Consider the following 26180-nt stretch of genomic DNA (forward strand, 5'->3'; position numbering starts at 1 on the left):
GCTAAAGAATTCTCTTTTGTCTCCATCCTTTCTCCAGTGAATCACACTGATTCGATTGGTTCCCCAAGGCTGCCATCTAAATTTATCATTTAAAAGATATATACTCACCGTCTTTGTCTCCACAGTCTCCTCTGGTTACTTCTTGTATTCTCAGACATAGTGCAATGCTTTCCCCACAGCCTGTGTTCGTGGAATGAATGCTTTGATGCTTCCGCAAGTTGCGTAAGTAAGCTTCCAACTGTATGAGACTTATGAGACTTGGATACAAAAAGGTTAAAGTAGCAAGTTTTGCAGGGCTGTTCTTGCATTCTACGGATGTATTTGCACACTCCCACTCATTCACTGGAAGTCCTCCGTTAAGTTCACCACTGTACCTATCATTATTCAGGATTTCATTGTCAAAGTGGGACTGAAAATTAAGCTCAGTCTCTTGGTACTCCAAAGACTATGTCTGTAACCAAAGTATTGGCAGTTATGTTTGAATCTGGCTCTCATTTCTTCATTGTAACCACATAGCTACTCCCAATGGTTAAGAATGACATATGTAGTTACTCTGGAAGGGATCCAAACAAGGTGTAAATACATCCAACTTTTGCCACAATTCTAGCTGCTCACAGAATAGGAAGAGTAAAATGGTAGGGAAGAAGAATGTGGGGGAGTAAGAGAACCAAATTATTCTAGAGATCAAATCAAGGAATGTTGCAGAGGACTTTTCCTACTATTCATTAAAAGAATGTATTTTATACCTGAAAATAAAGATTCATAAGTTCTTCAGTTAGAGGTGCTTGTGATGAAATGTCAGAAAATTTTAGGGGCCTGGCACCATAGCCTAGTGGCTAAGGTCCCTGCCTTGCATGCGCTGGGATCCCATATGGGCACTGGTTTGTACCTCGGTTGCTCCACTTCCCATCCAGCTCCCTGCTTGTGGCCTGGGAAAGCAGTTGAAGACGACCCAAAGCCTTGGGATCTGCACCCACGTGGGAGATCCAGAAGAAGCTCCTGGCTCCTGGCTTCGGATTGGCTCAGCTCTGGCTGTTGTGGCTACTTGCGGAGTGAACCAGCAGATGGAAGATCTTTCTATCTCTCCTTCTTTCGGTTAATCTGACTTTCCAATAAAAACAAATATTTTTTAAAAAAGAAAACTTTAAAAGGTTTAAGTGATTTTTGGAGTTAAAGCGTGAATTTCTTATGGTACGAAAATTTTTGAAATGCCAGCATAATTTTTCATAATATGCATTTTCCATAAATTTTTAGGACCCCTAAGATCTCAGCAAGGCCTTTTCCCATCCTTCAACTCCAATTCCCTTCACTATCGGAAGAAAGGACTACAATGAAATTAATAATGTGTCCCCAAATGATAACGAACTGTGTCTTATGTTCTCCAAATCTTATCTCATTGGTTTCAAAGATAAATAACTCTTGTTGCTCCTCTTCCCTTGACCTACTTGAAGTTTTTCACATTCTTCTAAAAATGTGAAACTCCTAACAGAAGCACTTTGAGGATGACACTTTACAATGCTGAGAAAATTATTTGCTTGCATTTTTTGTGCCACTCATCATTCGAGGCACTGGAGATAGGGTGGAGACCTGGAAAAAGCCCTGATTGTTCAGAGTTCCCATGCTGCTAGCATGGCAGGACATGGGGTGGATGGACAAGGAACACATATGAAAGTATGAATATAATAATTGCACTGAGGAAAGCTCAATAGTAATAGCAGCAAAGAATATTTGGGTAGGGAGAAGCGATCGGTTCCTGCTGATACAGAGGATGATCAGGATTTCTAAGCAGGTGGTTTTAACCAGTCTAAAGGATGAGAAAAATCCCACTTGGTTGAAGATTATCCTAGGCATGTGCAAAGGTCCTGGGGTAGGCAAGAGAAACTGAACTACCTGTGCCACTGAACAGTGATGGGCAAGGGAGAGTTCTGAGATGAATTTACAGTCAGGCTAGAGCAAGATGTTTCAAGACTATTCTGAGAAACCCTAGTGCAGAGTTTAGAGTTTATTCTATGCACTATTAGAGCACTTTAACAAAAAAGCTATCAGGACATGTGGGGCACTGATAATTTTTAATGCCCTTGGCTGTTCTGTAAAAATATTCTTGGGAGACAAGCATTGTGGTGCCTAAGACACTAACTGCAACTTCAGCATCACGTACTGGAGCACTGGTTTGAGTTCCAGCTGCTGTTCTTCAATCCTGTAAATGTGGCTGGCAGGGTAATAGACAATGACCCAAGTGCCTGAGCCCCTGTTGTGTATATGGGGTAGCCAGCTAGCGTGTCAGGCTCCAGACTTCAGTATGACTCAGACCAAGCCATTGTTGACATTTAGAGAGTGAACCAGCAGATGGAAGATCTTGGTCCGTCCTTTCTTAGCCACTCTGCCTTTCAAATGAGATTATGTTTAAACATTTTTCTTGAAATAGGACAACATGGCAATGAGCTGGGAAGTGCTTCCAGGCAAGCAAATCAGAGGTAATGGTGGCTTGTACCAGGGTGGTGGCAGTGGAGACGGGGAAAGTGCTCAGCTTCTAGATATGAGTTAGGGCCGACAGGCTTTGGCTATCAAAAACCAGATTTTCTGGTTTGCACAGTTGGGCTGAGGTGGTAAGAGGAGGGGGGAAGACTGATGACAAGGTACTGGTGTAGCCAACAAACTGCCTCCCGTGAAGGGTGGGAAGTTGCCAGTGTCTGCAAAGGACAAGTGAATCCACGTAACACATTTTTACTGCCTATGTGCCTGTCCTAGTCCAGGATCCAGAAGTGTTCTTTCTGGGTCAAGGTCACTTTGGTTTTAGGCTGTATGTTTCAATACAGACATTGCAACTACCGTTGCAAGAGAATCCATGCTTGTATTGTTCGTTGTTGCATTTCATCCAGCATATTACTGGGCACACACTAGCCCAATATGGATTTGCTAAGTGACCGAACCAAACTATGCAGATTTTAGGATGACTGTGAATACAGTACCCATACCAGTATGTCAGTGAGACCGATCAAGGTTCCCAGGAAGGTGATTACCAGAAGCACTGTACACATTGTCGTTATTCCTAATCTAATTTCTTATGAATCCCATAAAAACTCAATCTGATGCGTTTTTAATTTAAGAGGCAGTATGAACGAACTTGCCTTAGAAGAGATCCAGATAATCACATTTTAAAATATTAAACTCAGACATATATGTTTGGTTGAATATGGAAATTTCCATATTAAGATGCTGCAGGTTTACAAACAATGTTTAAGCCTAACTTCTAGGATAAGCCTGGAAAAAATGCAAGTGAAAAATACATTTTATGCTGGGGACCAGTATTGTAGTATAGCAAGTTAAGCTGCCACTCAAGTCATTGGCATTCCATCTGAGCACCATTCAAGTCCTGGCTACTCCAGTTCCCATCCAGCATGCTGGTAACGCACCTGGCAAGACAAAAGATAATGGCCCAGTTACTTGGGCCTCTACCATCCATGGAACAGGGCCTCCTGCAGCAGATCCGGATGAAATTCCTGGCTCCTGGATTCAGCCTGGCCCAACCCTTGCTGTTGCAGGCCTTTGGGAAGTGAACCAGCAGATGGAGTACCCAACTCTGTCTCTCTGCCTTTCAAAGAAATAGACATCTTTTCTGACATGTTCCATTCTGAGCATGACTTCTCATATTATAATCACCGTTTTCAGCATAAACCAAGTAGAAGCGCAAAATAAAAGACTGCCAGCAAAAAATCCATCTATGTACTGCTCCTGCTGTCCTAGCTTTCTGTAATGTAGCCTGGGCTGAACAAACAATGCATCTCACTGTCACAGCCTTCACGTGCTGTCGGCAATTCACATACGAACACAAGACAGTATTTACGCATTCAGATGGTGGCACATCTTGACTACCATAATATCTGTATTTTCTTGTTTCCAAAACCGTGGTAAAATAAACCCGTAGGATTCCAAACAAACAAATGTAAACTTTAGATGATGAAATATTTTTCTTAAGCAGGCACATCTTATGCCAAATGGCATTTAAGATTTCGGCTATTTGCAATATTTGTGATTTTAGAAAGGAGTGTTTATCTTTTTACATTAGAAAATGTTTTACTTATCTAAACAAATCTAGTCACATAACATAGTGTGATAAGAAGCACACATCTTTTGAGCCAACTGACTTTCAAATTTCTCTTGCAGGTTCATATTTATTTGAAAAGCAGAGTGAAAGAGGGGAAGAAGTGGAGAGAGATCCTCTATCCATTGGTTCAGCCCCCAAATGGCCACAACGGACAGCTGACTGGGCAGAAGAGTCAGAAGCTTCTTCCTATCTCCCACATGGGTCGCAGGGGTCCAGTAATTGGACCATCTACAGCCCCCTTTCCAGGCACATTAACAGTGAATCACAATGCTGGCCCTAAAAGAGCTGATTTGAAATGAACTAAAGTAAGGGTCTAAAAATTGCATAAAGTTTGTATCTGAAATTCTACAGAAAATCATAAGAATATTGGCAATACGGGCTTGGTTGCGGTGCATTGGTTAAGCCACCATCTCTGATATCAGCAACCCATATCAGACTGCCAGTTTGGTTCGAGTTCTAGATGCTTCCTTTCCAACTCAGGCCCCAGACAAAATGCCTGGGAAAGCAGAAGATGGCCCAAGAGCTTGGGCCCCTATCACCCACATGGGAGACCAAACTGGATTTTCTGGCTCCTGGTTTCAGTTTAATCTAGCCCAAATCATTGCACTCTTTTGGGAGAATAAACCAGCTGATGGAAGATTTCTCTGTAATTCTACTGTTTGAACAAATAAATATTTTAAAAATATACTGATGGGCCCGGCACAGTAGCCTAGTGGCTAAAGTCCTCACCTTGAACCCACCAGGATCCCATATGGGCACTGGTTCTAATATCAATCAGCCCCACTTCCCATCCAGCTCCCTGCTTGTGGCCTGGGAAAGCAGTCGAGGACGGCCCAAAGCCTTGGGACCCTGCACCCATGTGGGAAATCTGGAAGAAGTTCCTGGCTCCTGGCTTCAGATTGGTTCAGCTCAGGCCACTGTGGTCACTTGGGGACAGATCTTCCTCTGTCTCTTCTCCTCTCTGTATATCTGACTTTACAAAAAAATAAATAAATAAATCTTTAGAAAATATATACTGACAACATTCCTGAGGGGCAAATTCACAAGGCTCTCACAGTTTAAGCCATGGTTTTCTTTAAACTAATTAAGACCACTTCTTTGCATTACACAAAAATGGTTGGCTTTCTAAAAAATTGTGATTCAACTTATTATTTGCAAAACACATAATGGCTAATTTCTACTTTTTCTCCAAACCTGAGAAATGACCAAATAATTTACATCAGGGAAATAGATTACACTCAGAAAAGGAAAAGGCAGTGGCATCCAAATGGGCCGTTGGACTCTGAGGGTGCCAAGAGCCAAGTGTCGCTACCCGACAGGAAAATACATATTTCACAATAATTAGCATTTTGTCTTTTTGAAGTTTGTGTCAACAAAATAATTATTTCAACCTTTCAGTAATATTGTTAAGACCAAATATGAAATTTACATTGGTTCTCATACAACGTGCCCAGGGAAGTCACGTTTCATCAATTTATGGCTGAATGTAGTTTTCAGTATTCTCTGTAAATAGCCTAGCAAGCATCAAATTTAAAATTGTCACCTAAGTTTTGAGCATAGAATTCACTTCTGCCTCAATTTGCCTTTGTAATACTATTTTGTTTGTTTTCAGTATCAATAAAACCTAATTAATAATTACTAATAATGCGGCTTTGCTTTACAACTTTGTAAATTTCTATCATCACATTTGCCACTTTATAGTTGTTTGTGCCTTCTTCCAGTGTTTATTAAAAGAACAGGACTGTTTAATATCAACCAAATTAAAGAGCAGGGGAAGAGATCAACCTTTATGAAGAGCCTCTCTCTCTCGCATGGTTAATATGCCAGTGTGCATCATGCTTTTAGATAATGCAGCATTACATCATTAATGTATTTCCCATACCCTAACGCTGGAGTCTTTACTAAACGAGGGTTAATAACTTAGCAGACTACATGTACCCGTTACCTTCTTTTGATTGATTCTGGACTTTCAAAAGTACATATTTTAATGTAAACTGAACTGCCTCCCTTATAGTGATCTTACATTACAGGGCCATGTGTCCCGACCGCTGTGCATATATTGATTTGGTAAATGCTTCCTGTTTATCTTTAGGAGGAACACCATTTTGGTTTGCTAATTCTCCATGTAATTTAACATCCCTGGTATCATCTTCAAGATTGTAACCCCTAGACAACAGGTAAAAATCTTAAGACAAATTATCTTGAAGAACAGGGTTCCTTTTTCTGTCTACAGAGGATAATGATTACACTTATAAAGACTTGATGAAACAGCACTGATGCAATTTATTTTCTACAGTACTGCTGAGCACATTAGCAATAAAAACAACAATTCTGAATTTTGGAAAGTATAATGAAGAAAAATCCACAAGTTCATTGGGACTACACAACTTTGTATATAACACTAGGCACTGTGATTTTAAAACAAAGGGAAAAGCAAGCTGAAATGTACAGGACAGATATTCTTTCACTCAGGATCCACGAACCTCGGCAAACAGCAAGCCACTCTGCTGTGTGTATGTATGCATCTTCCCAGCGAGAAGTTTCCAAATTTCCATAGACTTCTTAAGGAACTCAACGGGCTAAGGAACAGCAGGGGGGAGAATTCCAATCCCCTTCCCTATATTTTCAATAAGACCATATGTGCACATCTAACAATTAATTTTAATGACAAAAGGCTAGAAACTGGGCAGAATGGGCAAGAAAAATACTACAAAGTGTTATTTCCTTCATGGGCTTAGCAACAGGTTCCAGCTTACAGGAAAAAAATGAGGACATAAATGATAACACAAGATGAAAGTCAGACTCCTGTGGGATTTTAGTTTTTAGAAAAAAAGAAATCAACCTTTACTGTGAATGAAACAATAGCCAGAACTAAAAATACAATTTAACTCAAAGCACAATATTTTGTTTTTGCATAATATCAATTTATTCTTATTTTTTAATATCACAAACTTCAATCAGAATACTTTTAAAAATATTATTCTGCATGCATTTAACAAATCTGACAAAGGGACAAGTATCCAGTTTGCTTGCATCGTGAGGATGGAACTGAACAGCCAAGGAACATATTTAAAATTATTAGGCACAGGTAACGATGAAAAAACTTTAACGCATTAATTTGATGGCATCCTATCACTATGCATGTGTTCAAGTAACACTAGCAGTAATGACCCTGAAGCACAGGCAGATGGAGATGACAGACTCTCCCAAAGAAGCCAATTTAAGAGATCAAATATCATCATCTTCATCACTACTGAGCACAAAGCTACTGCCGGTGGACAGGGGCCCTTCTTCCTTAACATTCTCAAAACCACCCAAAGTCCCCTTCTCATCAGAATCGTCAAAGAACTTCTCATTGGAGTTCTCGTCATCAAATAACTTCTCATTGGAATCATCATCTTCAAATAACTTGTCTTCTACACCACCATCTCCCTTCACATCTGTATCTTCATCCTCTTCCTTCTCATCAGAATCTTCAAAGAACTTTCCATCTGCATTGGTTTCTCCCTCCTTTGTATCAGCATCTTCAGGCTCCTTTCCATCTACTTCTTCATCCTCTTTTTCATCGGACTCATCATCAAAAACTTTCTCATACGGCTCTTCTTCTTCCTTTTCTTCTGAATCTTCACACTCTCTCTCAGACCCATCCTCACCTAACACTCTTTCAGAGCCCTCATCAAAATCTGACCGGTCTGTGTCGTTTTCTTCTAACTCACTGTAGGGAACATTTTCATGAAACTCCTGATCAGAGCCCTCTTCGTCAAAATTTCTTTCAACACCACTGCCACCTAACTCTTTTTCAGAGCCATCTTGGGAGTGCTCTTCCGACTGATCTTCCTCAGATTCCTTCTCTGAGTCATCATCTTCTTCAGAATCTTCACGAGGCTCGTCTTCCTCAGGCTCCTTCACAGCGCTCTTCTCTTCATCAGCATTTCTGAATCCCTCCTGAGATTCTCTTTTGGGCCCATTCTCCCTCAACTCATTTTTGGGACTACTCTCTCCCCTCTCCTGTACAGGACTGCCTTCTTCACTCTCTCTCTCTGGGCTGCTCTCGCCGTCATCTTCGGCTTCTTTTCCAGGGCCACCTCCATTAGCATCATTTTCAGCAGCATCTTCTTCAAATCCTCCCCCATCTTCTGTCTTCTCGAACTTTTCATCAATAGGCTCTTCAAGTGCCATTTTGGTTGCGGATTCTTCCACATTCATCTGAGATGTGCCAGGGTGCTCTGAAAAATGCCTTACTCTAGAAGGCCCTGCCCCATCTGATGCAACAACTGAATTAGATCGCTGAAGGCCTCTGTTGGCCTCTGGGGCATTAAGGAATGCTTCCCATCCTCTCAGCCTTTCCTCCCTTTCTCTGGAGGTCTCCTCCACCTGCAGATAATGAGAAACAGTCATTAAAATCACCTTTTAGACAAAAAGAAATAACATCTGAGAATTTCTAAATATTAATCAGAGTACCACAATGTTACGATATCTCTTCTCAGGAAATTGAAAGAATTACTCCTTCAATTTTCTAAAACTTTGCAACTTGGGGCATATGTTGCAATACAGTATGTTGAGATGCCCTTTGGCATGCCAACCCCAGCCTGGAACAAGTCCTAGCTCTGTTTCTACTTCTCTGCTAATATTCACCCTGGGAGGCATTAAGATGAGAGCCTAAGTACTAGAGTTCCTACAACTCACAGGGAAAACCCAACTGTACTTCCTGGCTCCTGGCTTTGGCCTGGCCTTGGCTACTGAGGTCACTTGGGGAGTGAACCAGAGGATGGGAGATCTCTCACTTCCTGTCAAACTAATCAATTAGTTAAAAAGAAAAAAACCCTTTACATCTTGATTTGTCACAGTTAACCATAAATAAGACCATTTAAATAAATGTCAAACAGTACAGAAAAAAAAGTCTCATCTTTTAAAAAGCTCACATTTTAGCTCCATCTGTATTTTACAACATATAAAGGACACAAACATTTTGGCTGTCATATCACTATACCAAAGCCAGCCTCAAAAGTGCAGACTCATAAATGGGAAACCTGAAACATTTCTCTCCCAAACCTCTGAATAGAAAGTAGTATTTAAAATAAGTATTCCAACACTAAACAGGTTAAACTGAACCCAGAACTTAAATATAAAGAGTTGTTCTGTTATTATTTGTTGGTGATGGCTGAGAAGTATGGGACCTTAGTAGCAGAATTTACCTGATAATCTGTAGTCCCATCCCATGCTTCAGCAGTGATCTGACGGCCACCAAACCACCTTCCATCAAGTGTCTGAATACAATAATCAGCTTCCTCCGGATCTCTAAAGGACACAGAGGCTACGCCGTCTGGGTGCCGCTAGAAACACAAAGAAAAAGGAACAAATGATAAAATAAAAAGGTAAAACACAGAAATGCATTTGACAGGATAGGTAAGGAACAGTGTTCTCTCTGTTCCTTTAAGCTCAACAACTTTCTGACTAGCTTCCTTCCCTTCTGCCCCAGCCAGCCACTCCTTTAGCTCAGTCTCACCCAGCGAGAACCAAGAAATGTCCTTGGAAATGTTTTTGCTGACAACACTGCCTCATGAAAGGCAACAATATGGAACTGTTAACAGTGTCAACTCTGAAGGCACACAGCCCTGCAATGAAATCCTGGCTCTTCAGGTTACAGCTGAATGACCTGGGGCAGGGTGCTCAATCTCTAAAGTTTTAGTCTCCACATCCATAAAATGGGTAGAACAGTAGCTATCTACTTCAAAGAGTTGTGACAATCAAAATGAGTTAACATGCAACCTATCCTGCACTATGCAAACAACACTAACTCTTCATTACTGTGCCTTAATTTTGGAAGTACAAAAAGGGTGCAAAAGGGAAACGTAAAGCAGACCTTTTATATAGAAACATCCATCTAAAGTTCATGAGCATCCAAATGTCCAATTATCACCTATTCAGAGGGAAGAACTTGCTTTACGATTCACTTATCTAGTTCATGAACTTACATCAAAGAGAAGGAGCTTCTTAATTTGTCCAAACTTGGAACACTCCACTCGAAGGTCTTCTCTGATCTCATTCAACACCAATGGATCATCCTACAACAATAAAATGATTAAAATTAGCTTTTGCTCCCCTTCTTTTTTTACTATAAATCCTGAAAAATTTCTTACTCTAACAAATAAAAAAGGGTTTACCTAAGTATGATTCGCTTGTTTGGATGTCATAAAAATAAAATCAAATGACGCTGGACTACTATAGCCATTGTTATCACTGCAGTATGCTCTGCTTTCAAACAGAAGGAACAGACAAATATGGCAGACAGCAGAAGGGGTATGCCACGGTAATGGAAAAACAAGTATGAATGGCAATTCCAAACTGTGATGGCAGCAGAAACGTGGACCCTAAGTCAGAGACTTACTAGTTCCCATGCTCTCCATGGCCCTCATAAAGGCAGTGATAAGAGTCTTATGTTTGGACAGATCCCCACTAACAGAAATCTTAGAATACAGACACATAGCCTTTTCATTAACCAAGGGTTCAATAATCAGTTTTTCATGCTTCTAGGAGTCTGTTTTAATCACAGGCTAAAAAGTATAAGGAGTTCTGATCCTCTACTCTCTCACCATATTACAAGAGAATTGCACATACCCAGTGTTAAACACACAACAATCAATACACATTCTTGTTGCTTTCTTGCATGAGTGTAAAACAACTGTACTAAGAACCTTCAGGCTGCTTCTGGTGGTCTTAAAGTCGGGTATACTTTCTTCCCCGTAACAACAAAAGGATGAAAGATTCCCTGTAGAAATAAACACCTCTCTCTCTAGGCCTCCACGCATGAAAAAGACAGAAAAAGTGACACCATCACATGACTCTTTACACAGCAGACGTAGACAAGGAAGATCTCCACCTATGAATTTCTACGAAAGTCAACTTGGATGTTGTGGGCACCACTTCATCTATTTTTCCTACAGAGGATTTTTATTTTTCTTACCAACTGAAGAAGCCATGCAAAAAACTATTTAAAAAAATGGTATCCTTCCCTAAAGTTCTCTCAAAATGCAAAAACTGATAGGCAGTTACTCAACTCAGATTCAAAATTAAAAATAGGTCAGATCTTACTCATTTGCACAAACCTGAGGCTTCTGAAATTACACTGAACAGACTGGATTTCTTCATTTACAAATATAATTTTGAAGGAGGGAATTTTTAAAATTTTTATTTTTATTTTAATATTGTTAATATAGTTGCGAGAGATGTACACCCATGTGGGCCTCAGATTAGGGTGGGGAGGGTATAGGTAGGCAGGAAATTTTCCTGGGTCAAAAGTTTAGGTTTTTTCCTGTGTCCGCAAGGGTGGAAGGGGAGGAGGCCACTCCTTATCGCCACGCTGGGATAGAAGGCAGTCATTTGATGACACCTTAGAGACCCTGACGTAGCCAGAGCACTCCGAGTATGTGACTGCAAGGGTTTTGAGAATTCTGAGACGTGGTTTGTTTTGTTGCACCAGGGTTGAAAAAAATCTTCCCAAGGTCTATTGGCTCACAAAGTCTACTTTGTGCATCCACACTCCCAGGAACACGCTGCCAAGCCTAGCCAAGAGAGTGGCCCAACATTTTCAACATTCCATCCCCTATCTCTTCTACTGGCCTAACTGAGCTGGCTGTCATATCCCCAGGTACTGACCTTGCCCTGTCCACTCCCCAGACCAGGCTTACACATACGTCAATGGTGCTGCAGCCCAAAATGGTCTGCCCTGCTTCCAGCCACAGCTATTTCACTCACCAGTGGAAGCTGAAGCCTAGCAGTGGAGGTCCCCAAGTTTCCCTATCAGGCCTGTTCCTAGCTCTGGATCTTGTGTGTGCCAGTGGATGCTGCTACCCAGACTGACATGGCCAGCCCCTAATCCTGGCACCCATCGGTGGGTACTGTGACCTACCCTCCTGGCCCACACTGATTCTGGCTCTCACTAATGTGTGCTAGAGCCTAGCCCAGCCTGTTCCACCCTAAGACCCAACTCTCGTGTGACTGGTAGGTTCCATGACCTAGCCTGGCCTGTCCCACGATCACTCTGGCTCTCTCAAGTGTCAGTGGGTGTTGGAGCCTAGCCCAACGTGATCCGCCCCCAGACCCTGCCCACAAGTTGCTGATGGGTGCTGTAGCCTTGCCCACAACTGTCTGCCCACAGCCCCAGCTCTCACACTCAATAGTGGGAGCTGTGGTCCAGCAGGGGAATCTCCAGAATTCAGCACCAGGCCCATTCCCAGCCCCAGATATCAAAGCCCTCAGCAGTCAATTCTGAAGATTTTTTTTCAGGGTATTGTTTTGTTTATCCCTGGAAAAAATAAACCACACATTTCTTGTGTTTTTCCAATCTAAATTTATGCTGGCCAAATTCGTAGCCAGTAGCCACACACACAGTTACCAAGCACCTAAAATGTAGCTAATCAAAATTAAGATGTTCTGTAAGATTTTTAAGGTTCAGTGCCAAGAGGAAAAAGAGAAATGTAACATAACACATTAATATTTTTATATTCATTACATGTCAAAATAATTAATGTTTTGGATATACTGGGTTTAAATAAAATTGACCTTTAAAATTAATTTCTCTGGTTTCATGTTGATTTTTTGTTGCTATAAAAAGCTTAACATATATACCTGGATCACATTATTTTTCCATTGGATAGTACTGTTATAAACACTGAGAAATCCACCTCTACATCTAAATTTTCATTCTGTAGCTCCAGGTAATGTCTGTTGAAATAAGGCTTTTCATTGAATACTAAAGATCTCCTAGAAGTCACAAGCATTAGCCTTCATTGTTATACTCTGACACTAAAGAGTATTTTCAGGTATGCTGTTTGGAATAATAAGTCAATCTCCCAAACTCTGATTTCCTTTGATATCTCAGAGTGAACTGCAAAATAAGCTTCTGTTTTCCACCCAAAGGCTCAATGCTAATGGGTGTTCTATGAGTTCTCATGACATCTTCAAATACTTCCCCAAAACATGTCAAGTTGTCCTACCAACACTTCATTGAAAGCCAACAGTATCTAAACCCAGTATCATCCAACAGAACTCTAGAACTCTGTGTGATCACACAATTATCATACATCTGCATTATTCAATATGGTCACTACTAGCCACATGTGGTAATGTAACTGGGAACTGAATTGCTCATTTTGCTAAATTTAAATTAGCTGATATCCAAATGCTCACAAATGGCTAGTCTACCATGCTGCACAGAGCAGGTCTACCCTGGTACATGTGCCCTAGTGTTAACGGGCTCTTGTCAAGGTAATGGAACAACACGGTCCCAGGCAAGTGGGGTAACAAGAATGATGCCTGCAAGCATCTCTGTTCATCATCTATGAAGCCCTTTGTGACATAAACACCGGAAAAGCAAACCTGCCTCTACTGGCAAAGATGATGAAGAGAAAATGTTTTAACCACTGGGTGAATGAAAAAACCCTGGTGTGTAAGTAACAGGGGTTTCATCTTACCAGTGTTCCAATTACTCTTCATAGGATATTGCCAGCCTATTAATAAATGCAGACAAAGCACTGGGAGTGCAACAGTAAACAAGGCAGGCAAAGTCCTGGCTCTCCTGGAGTCCAGGGACTCCTAAAGGAGGCAAAACGGAAAGGAGGCAAAACCGACCAAACCGACCGCCAATAAGGGAAATGAAACAAACAAAGCAGGGTCAAAAAAAGACTTTGTAACTCTAACGTTTACACTAAACAATCAGGATTTGGAAGCCTGAAACTTCCACTTTGTAAAATATTCACTGGAGGGAATTTGTAGAGGTCAAGGTAAAATCAATATCAGTTTTTGTGGGGAAAGAGTATTTGTTAAACTAAGAAAAGCTAAGTCAACCAACCTATGGTGATAGACAGATTCAAATAAGACAGGTCAACGGCCAAGGCAGCAGTTTGATCAGTAGCTGAAGCAAAGAGCAAGACCCCAGAGAGCTCTGAGCAGCCTCAGCCTAGCCACCCACCTGGTCACCACGGCTGCCATGGCTGGACCTCATCGCCATGACCACCACTCAGAGCTTTCAAAAGGCTGAGAACCAGCAGCTGCCCGTCACTCCTACCCTCAGTGCTATCGAAACCAAGCCTGCCACCGTTGGGTAGTGTAGAGCAAGCAGTGGTCCTGGCAGCCTGACACTGTCGGCACTTGATGGTGCAGACAAGGTCATCACAAATGGATATGGTTTAATCCACAGGAATGACACCAAGGAAGATGCATTTGTACACCATGCTGATATAAATAATGACCCTAGAAGTTCCTTCACAGTGTAGGAGATAAGAGACGATGCAGTTTGATATTGCTGAAGGAGCAAAGGACCGAAAGAAGTGAAAGTTACAGGCCCTGGCAGAGTTCTAGTACAAGGCAGTAAGTATGCAGCAGACCATAAACATTATAATAATATACATCAGCATCACAGACTAGTGAGGGTGGGAGAATGAATGAAAGATCAGAGTGCTCCTGCAGGACAGGACCCACAGCACTAGCCCTACTGCAGCTGAAGGGCCCCATCTCACTTCATGTGTACACCCTGGGCATGGAGATAGAAGGTGCTGGATAGCCAGGTTGCTAGAGAAGGTAGACCAGTGGTGCAGAACGTGTATTAGGGTTACAGTCCACAATTTCACAGAAGTTGTCCTCAGCAAAGACAACCTAGATAGGATAAGGAAATGCAAGTGGATGATGCCCAACATCAACAGCCACAGACATCCACCTCACCACGCGTACTGCTGCAATTTCAATTACCAACGCAGATGCTCATATAAACCCTAAACCACAAGACAGAAACAAGCCCAAAGCAGCCAATGTGGGAATTCATCCTATCCCAAGGCTGAGCAGGGCAGGGCTGAGTAAATGCCAGGGATCCTCACTGCCATCACCCACTTTAGTCATTCAACAAGAAATGAACAGGAAATTCCAGCAGTAAGCATTGAACAAAACATTAGGGCTGAAGACGTGAGGTGCTTGCTTTCTCTCCTGCCCAGATTACCAGAACCCTGTGTTAATTATGCAGCATGATGTTTTTATTATTTTTAACCTAAAGATGTCTCTTTTTGGAATGAAATTCTACCATTTGCAACAAAACTGTCCCAATTGGGGACCATTATGCTCCATGAAATAAGCCAATCCCCAAAGGACACATATTATACGTTCTACCTGGATTACAATTCAAGGATTACTAAATTTAAAAAAGGGAAATCCTAAAACTTAAGACTGATTTCTACCTCCACTTTCCTATCATATATAAAACACAGGCAGGCAGGATGAGAAATACCAACACTGACGCAAAGCAAGCTGTAAGCTCCTTTGCAAGAACATTTCTCTCAGTACGATGACCACTTCCTACCTCAAAATCCATAGGATGGAACATGTTCTTGATGATGACGACTCGTTCGTGGCGCATCCTAGATGGTCCAGCTCTCCTCTCAGGTCTCCAATCCAATTGCCTAATGCAATGAAGCAGTAACAAGAAACTGAATTTTATTCAACTCGGAGAGAAAAAAAACATGATTTGTTAATATTATCACTTCTTGAGTATTTAATAATCACAAATACCTGATTCTAAACAAAACAAAAGTATATATTTTAGCTATAGCTCCATTCAGAGAACTTTGTGAAATAAAAATATTGAACAAGGGAAAATGGACTTGTCTAAAATCTCCAGATTATATATATATATATATATTTTTTTTTTTCAGGGAAACTAATTATATAAAAATTCCAATGAGACTCCTTGAAAATTTCTGATTGTTAATTACTTATTATTCTCAAGAACAATATACAGAAGAAACACTTTTAAATTGTAGTGATTGATTTTTAGGCATTTTGTCATAAATATTAACTTTTACTGAGTTCGTAAAATTTGTAGGTACCCATATTAGCTACTCTTGCAAAAAGTATGAAACATCACAACTGCTTTTATGCTCATCTTATTAATTTGAGCATAGTGTTACAAGTGTTAAAATCACTAGTACTGGGCCCAGCGCAATGGCCTAATGGCCGATTTCTTGCCTTGTATGCACCGGGATCCCATATGGGCATTGATTTGTGTCCTTGCTGCTCTACTTCTCATCCAGCTCCCTGCTTGAGACCTGGGAAAGCAGTCGAGGATGGCCCAAAGCCTTGGGACCCTGTACCCACGTGGGAGACCAGAAGAAGCTCCTGACTTCTGGCTTCAGATTGGCTCAGCTCCGGCCACTGTGGTCACTTAGGGAGTGAACCAGTGGATGGAACATCTTTCTGTATCTCTTTCTCTCTGTATATCTGCCTTTCCAATAAAAATAAATAAATCTTTTAAAAAGTCATTAGCATTTACTATAAAAATATTTTAACTTATTTCCTAAAACTAGCATATTTCAGGAAGTTTAAACTGATTCATAGAAGTTTGGCATTTTATATATTAAAAATGATAAAACTTATCGTTTCTAATTCTAGTCCTACTAACAAACTTTTCTATAAAAATTTAGCTGCTCATGTAAAATGAACTAATGATCCTGGTATTTAAATCTAAACTATTTTACCTAAAAACCCCACTGCTGCCAAATCATCCCATTTTTATAAGCTCATAAGCTTCTGAAGGTTCTAGACGATCTAACAAAATTCTTTAGAAACAGTTTGTACACATAATCTGATGGAACAAAACCAGGTAGCTATTATCAAAATACTCTAGAGCATTTGCATGAAACTCTTCAAAAAGGAAAGGAAAGACAAACTTTTGTTGCAGAGACAACTTCTTCTTATAGTCTTTGCACTTCTTCTTCTTCTTTGAGGCATCATATTCGCCCTTTAGCTGGAACTTCGCCACCTCGACATGCAATTTGTAGCCTCTAATTTCATCTTCATCCAAAAGTTTCAATGCAAGTTCCACAGATTCTCTCTTTACAAATGTACAACAAACGCAATTCATAAGTTAACTGAAGTAAAACTTCAAGGGATTTTAATGACTGATGACTATACAAACAATAAACACTTAAAGAAAATTACCTTTTAGTGATAAAGAACTTTGGAATGCAAATCAGGAAAACCTGTACTTATGACATAGCTGTCCCTAACCAGCTACGTGAACTTGGGTAACTTGTTCAAGTTCCCTGAGCCCCAACTTCTTCACCTGTGAAAGTATTCCCATTGTTTTAGGTTTCTTGACAAAATTAAAATAATGCTTGGGCAGGCTAAGGATGGGCACCTTGCAGGTAACCGATGAATTCTATTCTCACTGGGCTTTGCCTCCTGGTGCTCCATTTTCTCACCTGTAGAACCAGGCAAGCGGACTTGAATGATATCTAGTGTGCACTCAGTTTTCAAAATCCTGTAACACCCCTATTTAAAAGAAAAGAGGACTAAACTATTGGGAATAGTATAGCCAAACTTTTAACTTTCTTTCACCAAATAAAATGTGGGTCTCTAAGATACTGAGAAGCAAGGTAATTAACAGCTTACACACTCAATAGGTTTATGGATTCTGGGTAGTTTACAGAGGAAGTAGTTAGCAACCTTACACACTCATCAAAGATCCAAGGGAAATACAAAAGGACAACTCAACTCAGAAGCTTGCACCACACAGAATTCATTTTGGTGGAATAAATTTTTCTGGAACTCAATTACCGGTTTGACAATCCTAAATTTTCATATGTACATAACTACACACACACGGTTTCTCAAAACTTCATTTTTTTTGGCTTAAAAAACTTAAATATCCAATCATACTCTCTTTAAAATCTACACAGAGATTTTTAAGACAATCCTTAAAGAATCTGTAAAAGGCTCAAATTTTCTTAGATTTGAACTTTACAAGACTACCTTCCAAAAATTACTATGTTCCTTAAACCGTCACGTGTAAGACCCAGCTCAAAAACCAAGCTCCCCAAAAGCTGTCAGCCTATCCTGCTCTCTGCTCATCCTGCCAGAACACCGCACACTCACCACACAGTGTGGCGTCTGCTGCTTCCCCTCTTCCATTTTACTGTAATTAACTCAGGTGCTATGACCATGCGCATGTCAACAATAGAGTCATTTCTTTTGTACCCTGTTATAATGCATGTCACAGGTTCCTAAGGTGGCAGATGCTCCAGAGGATGGCTGCCTTTGTCATTGACCTTTCTCCCACGTAATTTATCATACAATGATCACATGGAGTTCTATACATTTCTGTGAATAACATTCCTTTCTCTTGCCCATTAAAAATTACCATCTCATTTATGGTCCAATTCAAGGGTCAGAAAAGTCCTTTTACAAATATTTTAGGTTTGATGGGCCATGAGGTCTGTACTGCAACCGCTCAGCTTTTGCCAATAAAACAAAAAAACAACCACAAACAAACATGTAATTGAAAGAAAGTGGCTATGTTCCAGTAAGACTTTATAAAAACAGGTACCAGGCTAGTATTTGCTGGATGCAGGTAAATAAAGTGACACTGACTTTTTTTCTCGAATTTTCAAATAAAATTCTGAATCGATTAGGTACATCAAGAAAAAGCCTTTCTCCAAGGGCATTTTTTTAATATAAAAGAAGTCAATCAGTTACACACTTATATTTTACACTGATAACATATTATCTTAAAACAAGTAAATAACCTTACATACCAATGGGATACATATAGGCACTGAGGGAGCTGAGAGTGTCAGTGAACAAGAGACTTACCAGGAGCCAAGGACAAAAAGGCCTCCACTAACCCCAACGCTATCTCCTCCTCTCGCCCTTTGTTCACTGGCTATGTTGCTTTTCCCTTTTGAATTTCTTGAACTTTAATTAACACAGAAAAACCAACCCTAGAGACTGCTAGTTTCCTCCAAGATAGTGCTTAACAAAAGCTTGCACATCCTGACTTTGTAACAAGAGCTTTCTCACCCTGGCTTTTTGGGATGTAAGTCTGTATGTTCTTAGACTTGGTGCATCATCCTAAAAGCATGGATGATGGCTGCAGTGCAGTTTAACAGAATCATTTCTCCATTAAGCATCTTCCTCTCATCTGTTCCATCAATCCTGACAAGATCACATGTGAAATTTCCTCATCTCCAGTTTTGAACACTTAACAGTCTTGTTTCTCGTTAATTATCTATAAAAGATTTTAGTCCTGGTTCCGGAGGTGAAAATTGAGACACACTAACTCACCTTCAAGTAACAGCAAAGCCCATCTCCTTTAAGATTTCCTTGATTATCTTTGTAAAGTTTCACCTTGAATTCTTCTGTCTGAGGGTCTCTCATTATAATGCCAAACTTGGACATAAGCTGTATAAATTCATCGACAGTAATGTCTGGAGGCAAACCTGTAATATCAAGAAAGCTTTTTCGTAAATTCCTAAAGGGATCTATAATAAACATGAGCGCTAGCTGGCATTCTACCAGTTCGAAATCTAAAGTGAGTGCTATGTTGATTTCCTCAATGTATAAACAGCTCACATTGACAGAACTGAGAAAGTTTCACATTTTCTGTGTATGCAAACATGCATTAAAGTTATGCTTTGCACAGACTTCACTAAAGCTGCAGGAGTAAGCTTCCGTAAGTTTAGTTAAAGCAGGGAGAAGAGACAGCATGAAAATGATACACACCTAATTTTTCTTAGCTCAGTAATAAGTAAGCATAATACTCCTAACTAATATATACAGCTGAACAACAGCAAAAAAAAAAATGCAAGAAATCAAGAAATGAACTTTAAACACACAAGACTAAAAATGCCTTTGTAAAAAAATCTCAGTGATCAAGGTGTACGAACCAGACACGTATACATTTGTATTTCGGTCTTCTTCAACATGAAACCATCCTAAAAAAAAGGAAACAGAATACATAATGCACAAGAAAATCTAGCAGTCATACAGTGGCAGTCTAGAAACAGGAACTTTCTCTTATCCTGAGAAGAAAAAGACATACTAACTCAAAGCACTACCTAGCTTTTAAAGTATTTGAATCTTTGGGCAGATTCAGTCTTGCCTGAAAAGAGACGACCTGTTTACTTTGTTGACTATTCTTTAAATTCTTCATTAACACGTGTTTTGTAGACTTTTTCTAAATCTACTTTTAAGACAGGTAGAGATCTTCTACCTGCTGTTTTGCTCTCATCTTGCTCACGGCATCCAAGGTGGGGCAGGCTGAAGCCAGGAGCCCAGAACTCCACCCAGTCTCCCACACCGAGTAGCAGGGTCCCAAGCAGTTGAGCCATCGCCTGCTACCTCCCAGGATACGGTAGCAGGAATCTGAATCATAAGCCAAGGAGCCATGACTCAAACCAGAGCTCTGACATTGGATTCAGAGTTCCCTACAGCAGCTTAACCCACTATACCACAATACCTACCCCCTGCTGCACATTTTTATGGGCTGTAGTGCAATTTTCCAACATACACATTAGTGATGTGAACTAATCAAATCAGGAAGTTAGGTGCCTGCCACTACCTTAAGGGGGAAAAAAATCTCACTATTCTTTCAAAACTATTAGAATTGTAAAAACAACTACCCATGTACACCTTCACGTTTTTATTTTTTCACATTCATGTTTCCACGACTTAGAACCATTTACCTGGTTCGGACTTTCTTTTCTCTCCCTTCTTTCTGGAGTCAGTGGGTTCAGGGGTTTTTCTTTGCACAGGGTCCTCCACAGGCCTGGCGCTGCCGTCTTGTGTGTTTGCAGTAGAAGTAGATGCGCCATCATTTGAGAAGCCATAATTGGCTTGATACGTAGCAATGAAATCTTCGGTGATCTAACCAAGAAATTCAGCACACGCACACACACATTCAGTTATTTCCACCCTTAAGGTTCAAATTATGTCATATGGTTGCACAGCTTCCCACTAAAATGTTTGCGTGGATAACAACTGTAGTTTTTCTTAATAAAACTGTAAATGCAAGAATAGTCATCTGATACAAGTACTTAAATTATCAATGAAAGTCTGCAGTACAATTAAAGCTTTTAAAATTATTTTGGTACCTTTTCTAGTTGATTAATTTGCAAATTACTACCTCTCCACAGTCCACATGACTAAGGCTACAAATGTATATAACAAAGAAAATACAAGGAAATACAACAGGAAAAAAAGCCCAACCGTAAACTAACCTTCTATTCTATTCTACACAATCCATTTTTTTTTTTTTTGCTGTATAGAAACACACATGTGACTGCAAAGAACACACTGAATGCAAATGTGATTTGGCATTGAAAAAAATGAGGAATAATTACAAAGCTAAATGATCATTTAAAATCTATCAGTAATAAAATCACATCATATAGTGTAAGAACCAACCTAACCAGTCCCACTCAGGCTACTCTGGGGGAGGGGGAGGGGACGAGGGAAAAGCAGCTCCGTTCCCCCGCCCATCCAGACCCAGCACTCACTGCAAGGAGAAAAGTGAGTCTGAAGAGATAAGGGCTGCAATAACACAGAAAAGGTGGAAATGCACACCATCTACTATCAGACTCCTCTAAATGTATTCGGGAAGCCGAAGGAGCGCAATCTGCCTCAACTGGCACAAATACAATATGGAAGGATTTGAATTTATACACATACGAAGTGGGAAATAAAAGTAGAAGTGAAGAATTGAGAAAAAGATCTGTCCAGTCCTATGCTGGAGCCCCGTCGTGTCCTGCATCTCGTGTCCTGCCATGCCAGCAGTGGCCTTTCCTGCCTTCAAAGGAGACTTGGATTAACAGAATACTTTTACTCAAAGTTCACAGAACCAAGTTTCACTCTTTATGGTCATCCCGAGCTGAAGAAAACACGTAACAATTTCGAAGCATTCCAAGGTGGCGTGCACAGATCTCCAGCTAAGATCTGTACATCTCTGCTCGCAGCCCTGTGGCTATCAGGTTCCAGCACACGTGCCTAACCACGAATTCAAGAGGCAGAGCAAGCAGGGAGCAAGCAAAGTTCATTCAATGTAAGATATGTAAACAGCAACTTTCTGTAAACAGAGAGGCTCTATTTTTTTGTACAGTAGTACAGTACGCAACATCTGAATCCCTAGGACAAGTGAGGCCACAGCTACTGAGACCGACCAGCTACTACGTTTTCTTTTTGTGTTTTTCCTCTTTGCCGTAAAAAGCAGTGGGCAATGCAACAACCAAGAGTGACCTTCCCAAACCAAATGAACAAGGCACAGAAAGGCAGGGAAGACCTCATCTGAAAGATGTGTGTTCCCTCACACATCAGCGCTGCAAGAGACACAACAAAAACAAGCGTCACCACCCAGAGAGGTGAGGAGCAGGGAGCGAGCAGAGACAACGCAGGAGCCGAGCTCCGAGAGCGGCCCCGCAACGGCGCCCGCGCCTCCCGCGCCTCCCGCGCCTCCCGCTCCTCCCGCTTACCTTGGGGAACCAAGCCTTCTTGTCCAGGTCCCACTCGTACGGGGTGTCGGCCGCCTGCTGCCCCAGAGAATCGGGTTCTCCGCCGAGATCGCCCCGAGTGTCACCGTCCTTGGTGTCTCCGTACAATTCTTGCATTCGCAACTGCTCATCAAACTCCTCATTCGCACCCAACTTGTTTCCGCTCATGTTTCCTACCTAGCCCAGACGCGGGGGGTTCAGGCGAGCCGAGAGGCCGAAACGACGCCGCAGAGAGGCTCTGAGAAGGTCGCCCGAGCTCAGCTCCCGCTCCGCCGCCCCCAGGCCCGCCTCCCCCTCGGCGCCCCAGCAGTCCCCGGGAAGTCCAGACGGCTCGCGGCCGCGCAGCCCCCAGCTCCGCGCGCCAGCCCGCCCGCCCGCCGCCCACTGCGCGCGCGCACCGCTCGCACCCGCCGCCGCCCACCTGGCTCGGAGCGCCGGGCCCCGGCGCCGCCGCTCGGTCCAAGGCGCGGCGAGAGCGCGCAGGCGCGCCGCCGCAGCCGCCGCTCGAGTCGGAGAGACGACTGCAGCTTCTCGCGGCAACGCCAGGAAATGACTTCAAACAGAACCCTCTTCAGACTGACGCTGTGGCCATTGTGAGCCGGCCCTGACGTCACGGGCCGCGCCGACACGCCTACCGTGGCGTGCAAAGGCGCCGACGCGGGCCCGCGGCGCGGGGTCCGGGGGGCGGGGCGCCGCGGAATGCGCTGCTGTCGCTCGGCGACGACCACCAGGCCCCTCCCCCGAGGCGGGATGACGTCCGCCGGGGCAAGGCAACCCAGAAGCTTCCTTAGGCGCCGTGGGTCTTCGGCAGGTTAGGCCTGGCCAGCCGGCCCCGGCAGTGCCCTGAAGGAAGGCATGGGAATATTCCCTTGCAGTGGGCGCCATCTTAGGGGAGCTGGGTGGGGCGAGCAGGACAGGTTTCTCAAGCTTCCAAAAAACGCAAAAAAAGTCGCGTCTCCGTCTCCCAAAAAGCTTTCCTTTGCTCAGAAGCCACGTGTTTTACTTATTTCTTTATGACGGCTCCGGGGTATGCGCTGGCTCTGACTCATCCTGATAGTTATATATTGCGCAGCGGGTGAATGAATGAATGATGCGTGGAAGGGTCAACCTTTTCCCAGTTTTAGCTTTCTGCTGCATCGAAGATGGACTCTGAGGGTCTTACACTCCAGGCGTCGGAAGCACTCAAATCTCAAACTTAAAGCATGTCTGTAAACAATCCTAGTGTAACCACCTATACTGGCCCAGTGACTTTGCCTTTCCTTTAGAAAGGTGACAGCAGCACGCTTTTCCTCCAAAACGGTTTTTTTTTTTTCCTGCAAGTTACACGAATTGCTGAAAACGACAGGGTTCATATTTATTTGTTGGTATAATAATTAATGAACTAGTAAGTGTCACGCCGTTCTAGGGTCTGAGGACCCGGCGATCAACAAGCTAGGCACAGCTCATGGGAGATGCGTTCGGATGCGTTGCAAATACGATGGCAAAGGTGTGGCGTGCTAGAGAATGCTGATTCTCAAAGTTTCATCGCCAAGAACACTTCATTCCCTCATATTGTTATAAGACTCCAAAGAACTTTCCTTAATGTAGTTTATATTTACCATTATTTTAGTCCATTTAAAAATAGAAATGTACCTTTGACGTGTCAACATAAATATCATAACCCATAATTGATGATGGAGAAAAGCTGCTCAAAAGAAATACTTAGGATTCCAATGCCATGTGCTTCTAAACATAGCACCTGAGTTCTCCAGAGTCCTGTTTCCTCCCAAGCCAGCTATGCGAAATCTGTGATTTCAACCATACCAACAGTTTGGGAATGATAGTTTATTTTTTCATTTTTCATTCATTTTTTTTTCTGGTCAAAACTGTGGGAGAACTGAACTCGCTGGCATTTTCGTATTACAGACTAATGTGAGTTTTACTGCGCTCGTTTAAACATTGCTAGCTATTTCTTCTTGGATCCAAAAATAGTATACAGCTGTTTTCAGCAATGCGTTGTTGGGCTCCAGTTTCATTCCCGAGTTCATAGCACAGGTGATAATGCTATACCAGCCTGCTTCACGTGACACTCTGTCTACTGTGTCCACAGCCCCTTCCTGAGACGGTGACCAAAAAAGGTTCCTTAGGCCCAAGTCCTGTGTCACCCTGCCACCCCAATGCAGAGGCTGCCCGGATGCATGTAAGACCTGGCATGATAGCTCTGCAGTCTAGATTGGGATTCACTAAGCCAGGAAGAGCTCCTCCCAGGAAGTTTGGGGGTGAAACAGACAGGAGTATGGTTATAGTAGCACGGGGACATACATAGGGGGTGTGAAAACCGGAAGAAGGAACTGCTGTGAAGAAGTTCCCCAAGTGTGAGGGGAAATAGCACGGGCTGGAAGAGGGTTACCAAGTCGATATAATAGTACAGTGATGAAATTGGAAGTTTAGCATACTTGTGCCTGCAATGGCACTGTGTTGCCCATGAGCTCTGAGAGCATTGTATATAATTTTAATTTATTTTCACTTTATTCATAAAAGAAAGATCTTCCAAGAGGCCTGGTTCCTATTTGTTCTTATTTCCCTATATATTCATAAAGTAACTCTCTGAAAGCTGAGGTCATCTGGAAGCATCTTTGTGACTTTTCCTCCAGATTGCTTGCAAGTTACAAAAACATTCAAGATAACAAGGAGGACAGGGCTGAAGAGATAAAGGGGAGTTACCTGAATCTGCAGTGCCACGATAGAGATAGACTGCTTCAGAGGCCACCAGAGTGGAAGAATCTGTTGGAATCCAAGCAGCGGGCTCCTTTCTCGCTTCGTTTTCCTCTCCCTGACTTTTGTAATGTCTGTGTTACACTTCTAGCCTACTAGGCCAGGACCTTTTTGGTGGATCAAAATACATTAAGCTGCAGAAGCAAAGCCTGCTTGTCTGCAGAAGTCACTTCTCCTGGACTAGGAACAGTGCTGGAAAAATTGCTCAACTATACCAAACTAGAGTTTTTCAAAATCACTCTTTCAAGCCCATTCTGTTCATGAATTTTCCTCTCCCCACATTCTGTGTTCTTAAGATTTAAAGACATCTTAATTTAAAGAATGTCCCTAGTTTGAACCATTCTGTGTCAGGGATCCATTAATAAATAGTGTCAAACATAATGAGTTGTGGCGGGCCCAGCACAGTAACCTAGTGGCTAAAGTACTTGCCTTGCACACACTAAAATCCCATGTGGGTGCAGTTTGTATTATGGCTGCTCCACTTCCCATCCAGCTCCCTGCTTGTGGCCTGGGAAAGCAGTCAAGGACGGCCCAAAGCCTTGGGACCCTGCACCCACGTGGGAGACCTGGAGCAAGCTCCTGGTTCCTGGCTTCAGATTAGCTCAGCTCCGGCTGCTGTGGCCACTTGGGGAATGAAGCAGGGGACAGAAAAAAAAAATGATTTTTGTGTTAGATGGAGTCCCTTTTATTTGTCCTTTTTTTCAATATATATGACAATGTTGCTGATGGTGTAGCAATTTCAGTGCTGAAAACTTGCCTTTTGGTTATACCTATCTTTGTGAGGCTGTGTGTGTGTGTGGGGGTGTTGTAGTGTATTTTTACGGTTTGTATTCAAAGTATTGGGTCAGAAAAGACTTAGCAAAATTGAGATGTATACAAAATTTGTTTTGCCTGTGTCATCTCTTCTGTACCATTTAGGACTTTCCAAGGAAATGAAATCTTATAGGAACATTTCTGACGTCACAATAGGTGGTGTGAATGAAATTGTGAATTCTGCAGCTGACTTGTAAGGT

At 42.0% G+C, this 26180-nt stretch overlaps 1 protein-coding gene across 2 annotated transcripts; it reads right to left on the minus strand.

Moving 5' to 3' along the window:
- Positions 1-6364: 6364 nt before the first annotated feature.
- HTATSF1 (HIV-1 Tat specific factor 1) lies at positions 6365-22989 on the minus strand. 2 transcript variants are annotated; one of them, XM_040999727.1, is made up of 10 exons: positions 22835-22989; positions 22396-22590; positions 20614-20794; positions 19816-19863; positions 19214-19368; positions 16819-16982; positions 15453-15552; positions 10081-10170; positions 9301-9438; positions 6365-8479 (listed from the first exon to the last, which is right to left on the minus strand). In XM_040999727.1, the coding sequence occupies exons 2-10, from the start codon at positions 22579-22581 to the stop codon at positions 7334-7336; spliced, it is 2208 nt and encodes a 735-aa protein (XP_040855661.1). In that variant the 5' UTR covers positions 22582-22590; positions 22835-22989; the 3' UTR covers positions 6365-7333. The 2 variants fall into 2 exon arrangements, with proteins under 2 accessions (XP_040855661.1, XP_040855662.1); XM_040999728.1 differs by lacking the exon at positions 22835-22989 and having other exon boundaries at positions 22396-22741.
- Positions 22990-26180: the final 3191 nt, after the last annotated feature.

The sequence above is a fragment of the Ochotona curzoniae genome, unplaced genomic scaffold (assembly GCF_017591425.1).
Source record: "Ochotona curzoniae isolate NIBS_2020 unplaced genomic scaffold, NIBS_Ocur_1.0 scaffold_1852, whole genome shotgun sequence".
Classification (NCBI taxonomy): domain Eukaryota; kingdom Metazoa; phylum Chordata; class Mammalia; order Lagomorpha; family Ochotonidae; genus Ochotona; species Ochotona curzoniae.